This window comes from Colias croceus, chromosome 7 (assembly GCF_905220415.1).
Source record: "Colias croceus chromosome 7, ilColCroc2.1".
NCBI lineage: Eukaryota > Metazoa > Arthropoda > Insecta > Lepidoptera > Pieridae > Colias > Colias croceus.
The window spans coordinates 9,963,325-9,980,241 of NC_059543.1; the positions used below are offsets into that span (position 1 = coordinate 9,963,325).

The following is a 16,917-nucleotide window of genomic DNA, read 5'->3' on the forward strand; positions in this document are numbered from 1 at the left end:
TGTGTAATTAAGGGCTGATTTTTTCAATCCTTGGTTAAAACTAATTATTCGTCGAATAACGTATTAAACTACCATTTCAAAAATGTATTCTAATTGCCCGTATTTGACAGTTTACAGGTGACATTTTAATATGTTCCTGTAATACTTTATTAGACGGATACATTTTAACCAAGGATTGAAAAATCGGCCCTTAATAACATGCAATCTTACATGTAATGAAGTGCAAAGCTAATAATAATTCCTTCGTACTAAGTTTGTTTTGGAAAAACAATAAAATGTTTTGCTTTATCCAATTATTTGAAGTTCAGCGGGATCTTGAGGGGCCTCCGCTACGAGATTTGACCAAAATGTTCCATAGTTCTTAAGCACTGTGCCTCTGAAACAAAAATTACTTCATACTGCATCAATATTATTTAAACAATAATAATAAATTAGCTAATTAAGTTCTATCATATAAAAAAATGTTTTAAATTAACCTTCAGTGATGGGAATACGATAGAAAATGCAATATTAGTTATTTAAACGATACAGAACTATTAAGATTAATTATTATATTATCTAAGATACAGATAACATTTTAAACGCGAAAATTGGAAAATCTTGGGCTAATTTTTAATTTTCTAAAGATTTTCAAGTTATGAGTTATGATGAGGCTCCATGCTGTCTCACGTATGATTCGTGATACGATATATAATGCAATTTTTTGTGAACTAGGCCAAACTAAAAAATATTCTGTAGGTATATGTCATATGAAGATAATTTATACATTTATCTCAATGCACTATACTTATTCCATTTTTAGCTTTTTAGATTGCAATATATTTGTAATGCGTGCACATCACATGCTGCAGAGGTCATTACATACGTTACAACATATTATACAGCTCGTAGTGAAAGGATTGCCTTAGACGGCCTGACGATTTAGTTCTAGAAATCTGAGTAATGGCCCCAAATATGTTCGTATTGACCTTTAATCACATAAATACCGGCTTCTTTATCGTAGTTGAACTAAATCTTGTGATGTATTCAATTTTCTGCGTGAATTGAAGGTTAATTAGCATTCATTTATCGATTTATAATGATCGTAATTTACAAGGGTGAAGCAATGTTTGTCAACATTATAATTCATATAGGCTTATAGTCTATGAAACAAGACGTTTCAATACTTTAGTTAACCCGAAAATTACGAAATTATTTTATCTTCATAAAATGTTTCAACTTACGTAAAATAAACTCTTCCATGACTATGTATCGGGGCTCTCCATACAAGCGTAGCCCTGTACTTGTCCCTTGGATCAGCGTGTGTTATGGAAGAACATTCTGGGTGTACAGTTGTGTTGGGTGTTTGTTCCCAAGCACCGAGCCAGTTGTGGGTCTCCACTGAACGGGCTTGGAGGAAGAACCCTTTGAACGTATCTGCTCCGGCTATCGTGACTGGGAAATAGATTTATTAATAGATTGGTTTATTTGACAAAAAACCAGTAAGTTGAACTTTTGTGGACATAAGAATTTAGTAATAAATGAGTTCAAAATCCTTTATTATCTTAAATTCAATATGTAAGTGTATGTAAGATCTAGAATTTGTTTTATTGAGTTATGGTTTTTTTAAACGCTATTAGTAGCGCGCTTTATTTTAACGTCCCACGTCTGATATGTTTTCATTTTTAAAGTTTATATGAAATTCGGCTAAGAATCTATAGATTATAGGGTTCATTAGCCGTATTATGTAATATGTAGGTAACTGTTAAAATTAAATTACCTACGTACTGACTGATAAATACATATTTATAGTTCAGGATACATCGCCCATTTTTGCAAGTGGCTAGTTACTATCAAGCTAATTTTCCGTTTGTAGCTTTATTTTGATGAGACGCCCAATAATTTCGTGTAGGTACGAAAGTCTCGATTGTGGTAGCTAACAGAGATAACAAGGATAAAAATTTTTGATTTGATGGTTCTCAAATATTTATTGCTAACTGAATTTTTTTTTGTTCAATCTCAAGATTGTTAACCTAAATTATTCGAAAAAATATTTGTCCTTCAAAATCTATAGTTTGTTCAAAGGGGGACCCTTTCCAAAGTGTATCGATAACGAGGTCATCATAAATGATTACTAACAAGCTGATTTTTTTGTTTTCACTTAGTTAATGTTTATATAATTCAACAGACATATTGTCCTACAAATTGCGTAATAAATATTTGAGAACCATCAAATCAAAAAATTTTATCCTTGTTATCTCTGTTAGCTACCACAATCGAGAGTTTCGTACACGAAATTATTCGGTGTCTCATCAAAATAAAGCTACAAACGGAAAATCAGCTTGATAGTAGTCACTTGCATAAATGGGCGATGTATCCTGTACTATTACAGCTACTTTGTAAAAATCGATTTTGAAATTCTAATTATATGATTAATTTATTCGGCATTTCGCCCGCTGCCCTTGAGATTATTACAATTTAATTCGGAGAATATTTCATCTACGATACTTACACCTACAAATAGGTATCACACGATGAAGCAACCGCAATCTAACGAGGCAGTTAATACATATTAAATATTGCAACATCCATATCAATCATATCGCCTATCGGTACACACTACACATGCAAGACAACTAAAGTTTAAACCAGTTGTAAACAACTTTGCCATATGTGTGTGACCTACAATAACATCGCTTGCGTAACTTACGCACTATTAGAACGAAAACAAAGTTTATCAATGAACTTAACATGATTAATTCTATAAACAAAATTTGCAGATGATTACGGTATAAATAGCATAATATTATGTGAAAACATATTAAGATATGTTTCGTCCGCGGGTGCAACCGCTCGGCTCGGTTATTTAATATAAATTACAGAGCTTTTAGAAATTAAAGACTTTTTAACGGATTTTAAACGCGTTTTATTCATTATATTATTTTCCCGACGTTTCGAACACTTTACAGCGAGCGTGGTCACGGGAAGACTCAAACACTAGAAAATATTATAGAGCTTTTCCACTGAGTGCCACGAAAAGTTGGCATTTTATGCCTCATCAGTCATCATATTAGTTAGTTATTTTTATTTTAAATTCACATACTTATTTTTTTATAATTCTGAATATGATCTACACCTTCTCACTACAACTATCTAATTTCTTATTACGTAGTTCTTTGGAAGAAAAACTAAAAAGCATGCTACTTACAATCTCTCTTTCTAGACTACGAACCTAATCAAACCGAGAATTACCATATACTGTTTGACTTGCTTTAACTTTTTAGTTTTAACTTCAATATTTGATACCTACTTTTTTGCAAATAATCAAAACATTATCCGGTACATATCAGCTAGGTTTAATTCTTAATACATTCGCGTAAACTCTGTTCTCTGTCCAAAAAAAAAATCTAACAACTTCCAAAATAATAAATATTCGTTAGTTAGTATTAATTTGCTAAATGTTGTCAATTTAACTATTTTTAAAATGTTTTTTACCAAATTTCAATATTCTATCTTCACAGGAAGTACCTACCCTTTAAGTTTGTCAATCCAACCATAATTTTTCAGCAGTTTCTATACGTAGGTAGGTATAGCGTTTAGCTACTATTATGTATTCTGTGACGTAAGTCTATGGCTGAGGTAACTAGTTACCTACCTATAGATTATATAAAGAAAAGCTGGAATAACTTTTTTTTCTTTTCTTATAATCCTTAAAACTAGGTAGTGTATAATGAAATAAAAAATAATAATAATCTGCTTAAATTACGTAGTCCAGGCGCATTTTCAACTTTAGCATTGGCTTCTTTGCCTTAAAAATTTAACTTTAAATTTTCGTTCTTATATCTATATAAAATGTACCTGTTACATGAGAATCAGGAGCATACGCTAAAGAAGAAGCCATCAGTCGATAAGGTAAAGTGGCCAACGGTTGTGTTCTATGTTGTCCATGATTCGGCTGATTAGCCCGGTCCTTTACACACGCGTCAATCGGGGCTCCATCGGGGAATCCCAACACCCGCCAAGAAAACAATACAAGAACTACCACTTTTAGTATCATTTCTATTAACCAAAAATTTGATCGACTTTTTGGTAATCACTTAAGATCCGGCGTTCGACTGAGCACACGAAAGATATTGCGTTCACTTTTGTAAGCGCCTTTGAAAGGATCTGGATTTGAACGAGTTGTAACATCTATTAAGCTAATGTTAGACTTTCGAACATACTCGTATGTTTCATAATTACACATGATATAGTTACCTTTTAAACACCTACATGCAGTTTTAATACAATTTTATAGTGTACAATGTGTGTTTAAAGTTCCAAAAAGTATAGTGTATAAAACTGGAAAAGTTTTAACCAAGTTTTGACATAGGTAAAGAAAGGTTTTTAGGGTATGAAATTCAAAATAGGACATCAAATTGGTTAAAGATTTTTCAAAAATAGTGTCATGTTTCTTAGAGCATTTGTGATGGAGTTAAAAGAGTTAAAATTTCTTGACCTAGGCAAAGTGTAAATAAAACACCATGTCAAAATATTAAGTACTGTTTATTAAAAAAATATCAAATGGTACATCTGATTTGCTTAAACAATAGAAGACGATGGAGCCGGCGATTAATTATGGCAAAATATTTATTGATCAACAAAAACAATTTTATCCTCCGGTTTTCTGTTCGGCGCTAGTAACTCAGAATTCAATGCGAGGTTTCTTTCATTGCTTTCTATGTACTGTATGATTTCGTTCAACATGTCATGGTTTTCATAATCATTGAAAGATGGAATTTCGTATACATCCTCTATTTGAGGATCCGTATTAAAATTGGGATCATTTGCTTTTGGATCATTTTCGTACTCTGATTCTTTGACATTTTTAGCTTCATTATCATTTTCTTTTATAGGTTTCGTTGTTTCTATAGCAGATCTATTGTAAATACTGCTATTTGGCGAAATGCGTTTTAACCAATCTTGACAACCAATAGAAACGCTAGAGGCATTTGTGAAGTTGTAGTCATTTTCGTATTCCGATCTATCCAGGAAATCATAGCCACTATTAACTAGACCATTGTCCACTGTTTCATACACTGGGTCTAGTATTTCTGCCAATCTTTCGCTAGCTTGTATGGATATTATTTCAGCCACATGTAGTTTTGGCTTCATGTAGGTGTATGGGTCTTTATCTTCATTGTTTTTTGACATCCCAGTAGTGTATGTAAAGCGTCTATCGGATTTAGGGTCAACACTTGTACGAGGGTATTCAGAGCCTCTAATACGTGATACTACTGCACTTTCTGTCTTCTTGTAAGTTGCTTTGATGAGTCCGAGGACCTAAAAAAGGATAATTTATTTTACACTATAATGTATTGTTAGGGTTCCGAACCACATATAAAAAAAACTAATCAGTTATAGGATCACTTCGTTGTCCATTTGTATTTCTGTACTGTACATGAATTTGAAGTTACAAAATATAATAAAAACAGGTTCGGAACCCACAATGCGCGAGGCTGACCCGCACTTGGCCGGTTTATATATTGGTTGATTATATTCAGACAAAATTTATTAAGGAGACAATAGACGATATCTCTTTTCCAAATGGGCATCTAAATAGTTACCTCTCTATTAGCGTAGCAATAGATCAACGCAACGACGAATCCCTGTAAGCCCTCCACAGTGTACGCTATGAAGTAGTACACTTGCTCCCAGAGACAGTTGCTAGTCGTGGGTCTTATAGCCGTGAAGATAAACTGTGTACCGAATACTGGCATGAGGAATAGTGTTGCTTTTACTGTGCTCCTGAAAAAAAGCAATATTTTTTTTATATATGAGAAATTTATAAAGGTATTGGGTTATTTTTTAGATTTTTTTTAGAGACATTTAGTTTCAGTTAGGATTATTGACCCATAATTTTTTTCGAGTATATCAGAAAATAGTATTAACCAGGAGGTAAATAGTAGGTAGTAAGCTAGAAGTAGTTATCAAAGAAATCGATCTATCAAGTAAATGGAAAATAAAAAATAAACAGTCTGCAAGAGGAATAAAGTCGCTTTCCGACTCCTCTGTCCAGGAAAATATATAGGGGAGACCGGGTACAAAAGTAACACTTTGTACTTTTGCCTTGATTTCTCACTGAGTGTTACTGTTATCATTAAATTAATATAACCATATATAAATTTAGTTTATATTCTTTACACTAGCGACTCAATTTATTACATTATGTAGTGATTTATATTAATAAACGAACTTTAAAAAAAAATTGTCAGTTGTTACTTTCGACCCCGTTAGCAGGTCGAAAGTAACACGTCGTGGGTCGAAAGTAACAAGATAAATAGGTTGGTAATTAATACAATAATATGATGGTAAATCAATAAATTATTTTTTTAAAGACTTTGCATTAATAACACATATCAACATTTGTATTTTAAAATTAATACTTATTAATATAGTACAAAACAAATCGATAAATTATTTGTTTAAGTAATGAGATTAATTAAGGGAATCATTCTTTTATAATTAAAAATTCTACATCCTGCATCCATCCACTAGCATTCCCAGCTCCAGCACAACCAACAGGACCCTCGGCAATACGAAAAAAGCGGGATGTGTTCTCCTATAGCATTAATGGCAGTTACTAATTTTAGTAACAGCAACAGTTACTAATTTTCCAGGCTCCGATAAGGTTATAGCACCTACTTGTTTAATCCCTTTTTAATCTAAAATTTTGTTAGGTTTATGGATAGTGGTCACCCCTGTCTCGTCCATATTCCAAATATCTTTTTGCTCAAATTGGTACCTTTCCCAATACCTCAGCAAGGTTATCAAAAAAATTATGAATCACATTATGCTCGTTGATGGAGATAACCGAAAATAAACTGCAGAGCACTCGATTAAATAGTCACGTAGATTACTTTACTTGTTATAAGTAAATCTCGATCAACGCAAGGTAGCTGCACTAGTATTACCGGCTTTTATAAATCTATATAGTGTTACATGGCAAATATTATATTTTTTGCAAGGCCTCTAATTGTTGCACTATCTTTCAAAATGCTCTTCAGTCGTGTCAGTCCGTTTAACTCGATCAGTAGTTCTAATGCGCTGTCGCGGCACTCTGTTGAAGTAAAGATGTACATAAAAATATACATATTAATCATAATGGGACAAAAATAACATGTTACTTTTGTACCCATAGGGCTATGTTACTTTTGTACCCGGCTATATTTTTGCCAAGATGTGCAACAAAACTTTAAAACGGAACGTGCTACATAAAAATGATTATGAGCAATATACAATTACTCTAATCAAGAATGGATATGCAAACATTCAGATTTCTATCATTATTTTAAGACTACGTAAACGTTTAATAAAAAAATGTCGAAAATCGTACTTTTGATTCGTGAAAACACGTTGCTTCCTGTCACACAGCCTAACAGCGCGTGGCGCACGCGGCGAATGAATACAATTAAGGGGGGCGTTCTCGGCTATCACCTGACAGAAGCTAAGCGATGTTCGCCCATTGGATAAATCTAGAGAGCATTTGTTACTTCCGACCCACCGTTACTTTTGTACCCGGTCTCCCCTATGTTGTGTTATTTAAATAAAGGCCATATCCATGTGGTATAGTATCGAAAAATTACTTACAGCTGATTAGCATTCTCCGTGTTCCTGATCTTAGTGAGCAGAACTCTCAGCACGTCAAAGAACAGCACAGTATTGACGACCAGGATCATAATCCTGGGTCCGTCTAATATCCATTGCACATGGTCCACGGTATATACGACCCAGCATGAGTGGTCGTTGTACAGTGCCATGATTATAGCCCATACCACTGCTGGGAGAATCGCGATCACTGAATAGAAAGATGATATATAGAAAAATTTTGCAAAAATTATTTAATGCTGAAAGAATTTACCGTTTATATAAGTTGAATCAAGTTTGTGTAAAAACAACAGAAAATTAAAAATAAACAATAATAATACAAAATCAACAGCAGGTAACATAATATAGGTACTAGCATCAACACAGAAAAGATAGCGCGCATGCATGCTGCACACTGCATGCTGTCACATAGCATCGGCACACTGCATGCTGTCACATAGCATCGGCACACTGCATGCTGTCACATAGCATCATATGCACGGACATAATGGGGTGGTATTAATAAGTGATTCGAGCAACATGGCTGCGAATCCCACCAAGTTACGAGACTCTAATGACGCAACCAACTCTCATGGCAAGACGTGCTTCTAAACATAGCAGCATAATACACCTTTCCATATTTTCCACGTACCAGCTGCAGCAGCCACATACCTACACATACGCTAGTTCCATTCTCCTTCTATGACCGTCTCCTTGGTACAGTGGTTGACGTGTGAGCGTAACACCGAGGTGTCCTGGGTTCGACTCCCGGTGGAGACGAAGAAAAAAAAATGTCTCGGTCTGGTACGACACAGAAGGCTGATCACCTACTTGTCCCTAAAGAAAATCGATCAGTGAAACAGATGTATAATGCATCTGCCCTTTACCCCACTAGGGGACATGGGACTTCACTTTTATTCTCCTTCTATACCACCTTACTATACCACCAAGTTACGAGACACTGCTGACCCTTTCAACTTCCTTCCTACCACGTACTTCCCAACACAGCAGCATAATACCCAATCCAACTTACCCGCAGCAACCACATACAAATATGACAGTTCCATTCTCCTTCTAAACACAGCTAGTAAGTACAATCCTTCCAACAACATGGCCTCAAAGTTTAAACACACTCATTATGCTGTACTACCAAGTTATGAGATACTCTTGATCCAACCAACTCCTATAGCATCACATACTTCTAAACACAGTAGCATTATACGATACACAACTTACAGTCAACAGGTTCGCCAGTTCCATCAGTCCTTCTAACAACATGGCCACAAGCAAGCCCGTGGCGCTATCCTACCAAGTTACGAGTCAATGCCAACCTAACAAACTTCTATATCTATAGCAACACATACTTCTGAACATAGCAGCTTAATATATGTCTAGCTTGGTGTATAAACCATACCTGCAGCCACTACATACAGATATGCCAATTCCATTCTCCTTCTAAACACAGCTACAATTAACCGATGTAAGTACAATCCTTCCAACAACATGGCGGCAAACACCGCGCCAGCAGCTACTCTTTCGCCCGTGGATAGAATACGGCATAGTACCGAGTTCCGGGACATGGCTGTACTGCCGGAACCTTTTAGTTCTTCCATGTAAATCTGTATGAGGATAATGGATAAATTATTTTAAAGGATGGAGACAGACGATTATGTATGTTTATCAGCGATCTGGTTTTCATAACACAAGCGAAAGCTTAGTATGGACTCCTATTATATCCTATAGCCTTCCTCGATAGATTGGCTATCTAACACAAAAATAATTTTTCAAATTGGAACAGTACCTACTTCCTGAGATTAGCGCGTTCAAACAAACTCTTCAGCTTTATAATATTAGTATAGATTAGGAAAGCTACCAATGATTATATCCTAGCAGATTCTAGAGTTCTGATATAGATTTCTAATACATAGATGATATGTCAGAAAAAAATAGGTTAACAATAGAAAATGGTATGTCTCTAAAAGTGTGAACGTAAACATCTAAACACAGCTGATATTAAGATATCGTTTTCAAACTCACCTCACTCCGCCCAATAATAACCAGCAGATTCCGTATCACGATCGCGATCAGCAGATTCCTGTGCATCACGACCCTCGTGATCCTCAATCTCTTATAGAAGAAGAAGATAAATATGGCCGGTATACAGAAAATTACGGAAAAGGACAGCATTCCGATATAAAAACGGTACCGGCTTAAGAGACGAGGGGTTATACTGCACGTGGTGTAGTCGGTTTGTAACTCCCATGTACCGTTTTGGAAGCATTTCTTCGTACTGAAATCTGAAGATCAAGTTCGATTTATTGGACTATGGGTAAAATGTATGGAAAAAACATGATTAAGTTATTATTTGGACAAAGAGCTCGTGACTTTTTCTGGCTCTAAATGTTCGAAACACTACTTCGGGATGTGTGGACAATATTTTTTAGAGATAGAAATCGTGTTACAAACAAATTGCGATTTTGATTATGTCTTTCTAAGTAACAGTTGGTTCGTCAGATTTTTAATGTTTTAACGGTATATTCTTTTCACTACATAAGGTAAACGCAGGTATTAACGACCCCTCTAAGGCAATTTCAAAATCAACCATATTTTTTAAGTATACTGGTTCTTCTAAAGATTTATAATTTCATTTTATATGCTAGTGTTATGTATAAAAAATGTATTTATTGAAGCAAATACATTCTAATAAAGGATTATCTTGTAAAAAATAATTTACAATGTGACTTAGTCGATTGTTGCTATTACCGACCCATAAAAACGGCTGTGAAGCTATTAACGATTTTTATGCAGCTATTCCCGATCGTATGTGAGAGGAAGCCTTTTTCCAGCAATGGAATGTATAGAAGCTAGTGATGATGATGATTACCGATCTTAATAAAATGAAATAAAAATGCAAATATATTCGTATTTTTTAATTGTAGTTATTTTTAATAAAACAAATGAGTACTTTTTAGTAATGAACTAAATAATTATAAACTATTATAATTTTCTATTCTTTATAAATTTATAATTATAAACTTTTAAATTAATCAACATAATACTATTAATATATGTACATATATTAAATTAAGGATTTCAAACTCTAGGATATTTCGTTATGCTATTTGATTGATTGCTTCGGCGAGTTGTGTTTTACTGAATACTTTTCGCCGCTTTCGTGGCTCCACATTTCTGGAAAAAATATACCTAATTATATGTTTTATGTTAATTTAACCTAAAAACCTAAAAATATAATTTTTTTAAATTTTTTAAATTTAACCTAAAAATATAATTTTTAATAGGCACCTATTATGTCATAAAAGTAATAAAAATATATTTGCACGCTCAATTACGAGCAGAATGTTTAAGGATCAATATTATCTGTATATACAAACATCTTTATTCTACATTCTGCAAATAAAGCAATTTGAATTTGAATTTGTAGATGAGAAACTAAACAATCTATATTCGATCGGTAATAGCTTCCTATAGTTGCTATTGCCGACCCACATGGGTCGGTATAAAAGTATGTAAGTATAAACCTAAATTGTATTACCGACCCATAAAAAAATGGTTATTTTAATTCATTTGATCATCAGACTATAAAATAGATTATAATTGATTAATGTCATACAAAATATGAACAAATGCATATTGTTTAAACAAAAAAAAAAACAATGATTTACTTCTGTAACTATTCGATAGGGATCCTCGAAAATATCATAACTTTGTATAAATTGACAACGCTAAAAGACACAACACTAGACAAAAAAGTTTAGTCGCTAATAGATTTTTATGAAGACTCATAGCTTAGATTTAAACTGGTCCATAAAACCACTTGTGTTAATGTGATATAATAACATAAAAGAAAATAAAACAAAAAGTTACGTTGCTGCCATTGCCGACTTACGGGTCGTTGATACCTGCCGCGGCTTAAACTGGTGAAGCTAACACCGTCCCATTTTAATTTTAAGTTTTATCGTTTCAAATTACTTTTTATTAATAAAATGTTGTAAGAAATGAAAAATTGACACTTAAATGCATTGACATTTAGTAATATAAATTAAAGTATAGATGTCATTTGTTTGTAAATGTCTTAAAAATATACTCACAGTACTTACCCGAAGGAACAACGGAACAGTACGACACGTCCTGCTTCCACGCTACCCCGCAGCAACTTACGCATTTTAACTCTTTTTTGCTCAGTTACTCACTCTAACGTTAAAGTATACGATGCTCAAGTAATACATTCGTGTATAACTTTGCCTACCTATAGCTAGAATAGTTCTGGAAACGTTTAAATTTCGAATTACTTTTATAGGTCGGTAATACCTTCAGATTTTCGATGGGTCGTTGATAGCTGCGTTTACCCTAATAAAAAAATAATTATTACTTAAATCAAAGTTACACTTACGATGACAGGAAGGTCCAGAGTTAGAATACGCGAATTCTGAACAAACTGCACTAGCGGTGGTGCCTTTAGTAGCTGGCTGCCAACACGTCCAACCGTCGAATGTGGTCGGACATTCTTCATTTGCTAAATGTTAAAAACATGACCAATTTTTTAAATGGATTTAAATTTTATAAAAGAAATTAGGGTTATACAAATCAGCTGATATTAAGATCCATCATCCCGATGCTTAGATTATTAAGAAATTAATTATTAATTATTATTTAAGTCCTGATGCGATTACCCATAGTTGTGAAGACGTATTTCTAAAGTAAACCCATAAAAAAATAATCATATTCTTTCGATTCAATTTAAATAAATTCGAACGAAGTATGTAATCTTAACACATGTTCTAGCCCACTTAAAAACAATTAAGAATCAACATAAAGACAAACTTACCAAAATCAGCAAAGCCACTCTCCTCCATGAAGTGGCTGCAACAGTCACTAGCCTCATAAAAACATTTCTCCCAGCGCCCATGTGCAGAGGGTATGAGTGCATTTCGCACCGTATTCGCTACTTCTTCTAACGAAGGGTCGAAAGGAAAACATCCACAAGTACCATCGTCTTTTACCTGTTAAATAATAATAAAATAAGAAATAATTTTTTTCGGGTGCTCGACAAAATCAGTTTAGGGTGAAATCTCGTGACGATTTGGTAAAACTGCGACAATTTTTTAAAGGCGACAATTTTTTGTGGAATAGCTATTGTCCTATGAAACCTAAATCTGAAGTTTCAGTCGACGGAAACTTTTAGTTTTTAGTTATTATTGAAACTCGTAAAATTACTATACAAAGTTGCTCCATTTTGATATTGTTACGCATTATGTATTGTAGGTATAATGTTTACCATTACTTATTTGAAAATTAATTTAAAACAACACAGGTATCTCGTAACATAACACTTTCAAACTAGGTACCTATATATTTAAGTATTTAAGTAGATAGGTACATACTTTTCTTTCAGTTTACAGAAATATAGTCGTACCTAAAATGTTTTGTGACGTGCATTTTTTCTTTTGTTTGCAAAATAAAATATATAATTTTTCCACCGTTTTAAGAATGTGGCGTATAAAATTTTATGTAAATGTTTTTTAAATGAACACGTATGAGACATTAGATTAAAATCAGAATATAGTATCCAGGGTATCTTAATTATAAGTTTAAATCTACATGTTATCATGAAGCTAATCATATAACCATTTTAAACTTAATAAACTTTTTGATGTTTTTGTACATTTCAACTGGGAAATAATTTTTAATATGTAGCGTAGTTATTAAATAATAATTTTACATGTCAGTATTTTAATATAATGTATGTAAGTGTATACCTAGTGTAGGTAGGTACCTTATAATATTTGAAATTGTATAACTAATGATTTGATAATTTCTGAAATGGTATCGAAATTCGATTAGATTTTCTCTATTCGCTTAATTATTTATTTTGGTAGACAAAGTTTTATTAAAATAAAAACATAAATTAACATATAAGTAGGTAGGCAAAAATTTTGTTAATTATTCGACTACGTAATTAATATAAAATTAAAAAAAGAGTCATAACTCAGGTACAGACCCGGGATAAATAACCTTAACCTTTTTTTTATGCTGCGATAGGGGCGCGCTTGGCCACGATCTCGCCTGATGGTAAGCTGTGATCTCTGTGATGTGCCATTTCTGTGATCTGTGGATGTGGCCTAAGATGGAGCGTGCTTCCCTAGAATGTACCTATTCACTCTCCTCTTGAATACCCCCATAAGACCCCCATATTGTACTCATCGGGGAACACAGATTCAGGAAGCATGTTCCAGTCCCTAGCGGTTCGAATAAAGAATGTCGATCCGAACCGCTTAGTCCGGGTACATGGAACGTCAACCATGTGGCGATGCCTAGAATCTGTGCGAATCCTAACATACCTGAGTATGTTCAAGTAAGGTAACCTATAGCTAGAAATTAATTAATATTAGGTTACTAATAGTATCTACTTACAACTTCCAAGCAAGGAGCGAACAGATTCCCATAAACGCATCCCGCATTCAAATTGATAGGATTACTGCCATTCACGAATAGGAAGTCTGGTGTATAGAGCAGACAGCCCCTGCCAGCAACCCATCTGTATACTTGCTCATGGTATTGTACATTACGGAAGTTACACGTTTTGCCGATTTCTGATGATATTGTGTTTGGTGGTTCCTATGAAAAATGTAGTAAATACATAATTATTACTTATTACGATGATTTAAGTAGAGCTTGAGGTGTTGGTGAAAATTTCATTGTAACGCGAAATTCAACAAATTAAAGAATTATTCGTAAATTAAATTTACGTTATAACAGTAGATAAATATTATATTATAACAGATGATAGATCTAGTTGATTTCAGAATGTACCTAATTAATATTACCTACTAATAATATTAAGTATGTCTGATTCTTCCTTCCTATAGGTAGGTATTCTGAAAGTTGAAACCACACCCTTTCTATTTCATTGTCTGTCATAATATTATTGTGTAGGCGAAATATCTCTAAAATATTCTTATGAAACAATGTTATGCATTTCCTAAGTACCTCGCATATGTAAATATTAGGTTTTTCACAAGCGAGCTGGTCGTTAGTTCGCAGCGCCACTCGAGGGTTGCGCTGATGCCAAACACTCAGGTCCACTCTTACAGGGTTGAGGCCATCGCTGAAGTAAGCTTCAACCTACAAAACAAAACTATCTATTTCTGTATGTCTAAATTATTAACGAAAATTGTTATTTCACAATTTCACAACATTGCAAAGTTGAAAGTACGTTTTATTTGTTTGTTCTTTTATCAGCGCCTAAAGTTTCAATAATAACAATGCAATTTTTCAATGTTGATAATGGCTGATAGGAAAATCTTCAATAATGTTAATGTTTTTGTCAAGTAACTACTAATTCATTTAAATGTTCATCAGAATTAATAGATGGATACTATTTGCTTAAAAGTAAATATCTACAAATATTTAAACTTGTAACGCATTGGAGTTTTGCTATCTACAATTACGAAGAAAGAATTTTATTAGACTTATTTAAATAAATATGATATTAGCGACATATTATAAGACTTACTACACCAACTGTAGCAAAAATCCATAGAAAGCTCAAAATCACTTCCGCTCTACAATATGCAGACATTATCAAACACTACACCTCTGGTATATTGAAATAACATAATGACGTAACGATATGTTAATCACTTTGTCCATGAAATCGTTGATTACTGATACTCTATTGTTTTCTCAAGCACATCAGCCAACCGTTTGGATACGAAGAGCACGAGAGCAAACCATAACAGCTTTGTTGATTGTCTCAATATATTTTCTTACAACTACGACAACGATTGTCCTAAACAGCAGTGTTTACAAATTATCTACTCGACAATCAATTGTTATCTGAAATTAATCACTAAATATGCCGTGATTGGAATACCTAATGACTGAGTGAAAAATTCGCTTATCACATTTTAATGAATTAGGTGTTATTTTTTATTCTGTTGTGTATTTTACGCGATCGCAAATTGATTTAAATAGATGCTTCCTTCTATCTAACGAACCTAACGACGGAGGAATGAAGACTTCACATGATAAAAATATCATAGAAGACAAATACCAATAAAAATATTAAAAACTAATAAGTAAATATAATCAAGCACTAACCACGGTTCAATTAAATAATGTGTAAGTATTTCCCCTGTGACTTGTGAGTACCGACCAAAATATGAAAATAAGTTCTAAGGTAAGAAGTACAGCTACGATTCAAAAAGCCGAAGTAGGAAACATATTTTTAGGTATATAATTTAGGTAGTGCAACTCATGTCAATTTTAATTGGAGACATAAAATAATCAGATAAACAAAGTCTACCATTAAGTAGATACATTACTGATTATACTGCAACCATTTTTCTATGAAGAAATTAAAAAATCATTAAATATGTAGGTAAGTAATGAAAGCAAAGGAAGTGTACAAAATTTCCAAGAAGACAGTCTTTATAATATTCTTTCTGTCAGAATTCAGCATCTCTACCGCGAACGACACATGCTAAATGTTAACGCCTGATTAAAATAATAATGAATATCGCTACTCTTTGCTATTGAAAATTGTTATAAAAGGCGCTCAACAAATTAAGATCATTATTGATGAATCTGAATCAATAATTATTATAGGTTCCATTATATTAATTATGTAGGTATATTTACTCTGCTTTTGTTTAGTTAAATGTTTGTCTTTTTTATATTCGTAATAAAAAAAACATCAGGTGCAATGGTTGTTGCTATATCCCATAATAGAGAGCCTGCAATAAATCAGGTAAAAATAAATGATAGTTTTTTATTAGGTTTGATAAATCGGCAATTCATAAGGTGAGGTTATGTGAGGTACCTACAATATCTACTTCAGATTTGGCTCACAAATTGAAAATAATAAGTTCATTTGGAGTTTCAGGAAACTAAAACAAGTAGGTATTTTTTTGTGTCATCTCTGATGTAAAAATATGCTCTCATCGCAAAACGAATTAAGATAATTCTATTGTTTGTGTTTCTTTTTGAGATATTTTCAAGATCAAAAAAGATAATGCTACTGTTTTTAAAATAAATTAGAAACTCGTGGCATTCCACGTGCGTCACTTCGTAGATACTCTATCATTCTCAGACATCATTTAAATTTAAATTTGAAAAGTAAAAACATTTAATTAAATTAACTTTAAATTTATCTGTATAGTTCGCTAATTTTATTATTTCCTTTTTAACTAAAAAGAACAAGAATATTTGGAGAGGTAGGAAAAAGTGAAAACCTAAGTTGAATTATAAAACTAGGTACCCGTATAATACATAGCTTTTTGATAATATTAT

At 33.1% G+C, this 16,917-nt stretch overlaps 2 protein-coding genes across 2 annotated transcripts; both read right to left on the reverse strand.

The window, feature by feature from the left end:
* Positions 1-283: 283 nt before the first annotated feature.
* LOC123693473 (putative defense protein 3) lies at positions 284-4,156 on the reverse strand. Its single transcript, XM_045638605.1, has 3 exons — positions 3,838-4,156; positions 1,224-1,434; positions 284-376 (listed from the first exon to the last, which is right to left on the reverse strand). The coding sequence occupies exons 1-3, from the start codon at positions 4,034-4,036 to the stop codon at positions 286-288; spliced, it is 501 nt and encodes a 166-aa protein (XP_045494561.1). The 5' UTR covers positions 4,037-4,156; the 3' UTR covers positions 284-285.
* Positions 4,157-4,505: 349 nt separating this feature from the next.
* Positions 4,506-15,305, reverse strand: LOC123693472 (calcitonin gene-related peptide type 1 receptor-like). Its single transcript, XM_045638604.1, has 10 exons — positions 15,140-15,305; positions 14,614-14,748; positions 14,038-14,241; positions 12,452-12,626; positions 12,017-12,139; positions 9,643-9,902; positions 9,020-9,224; positions 7,609-7,816; positions 5,586-5,766; positions 4,506-5,301 (listed from the first exon to the last, which is right to left on the reverse strand). The coding sequence occupies exons 1-10, from the start codon at positions 15,203-15,205 to the stop codon at positions 4,609-4,611; spliced, it is 2,250 nt and encodes a 749-aa protein (XP_045494560.1). The 5' UTR covers positions 15,206-15,305; the 3' UTR covers positions 4,506-4,608.
* Positions 15,306-16,917: the final 1,612 nt, after the last annotated feature.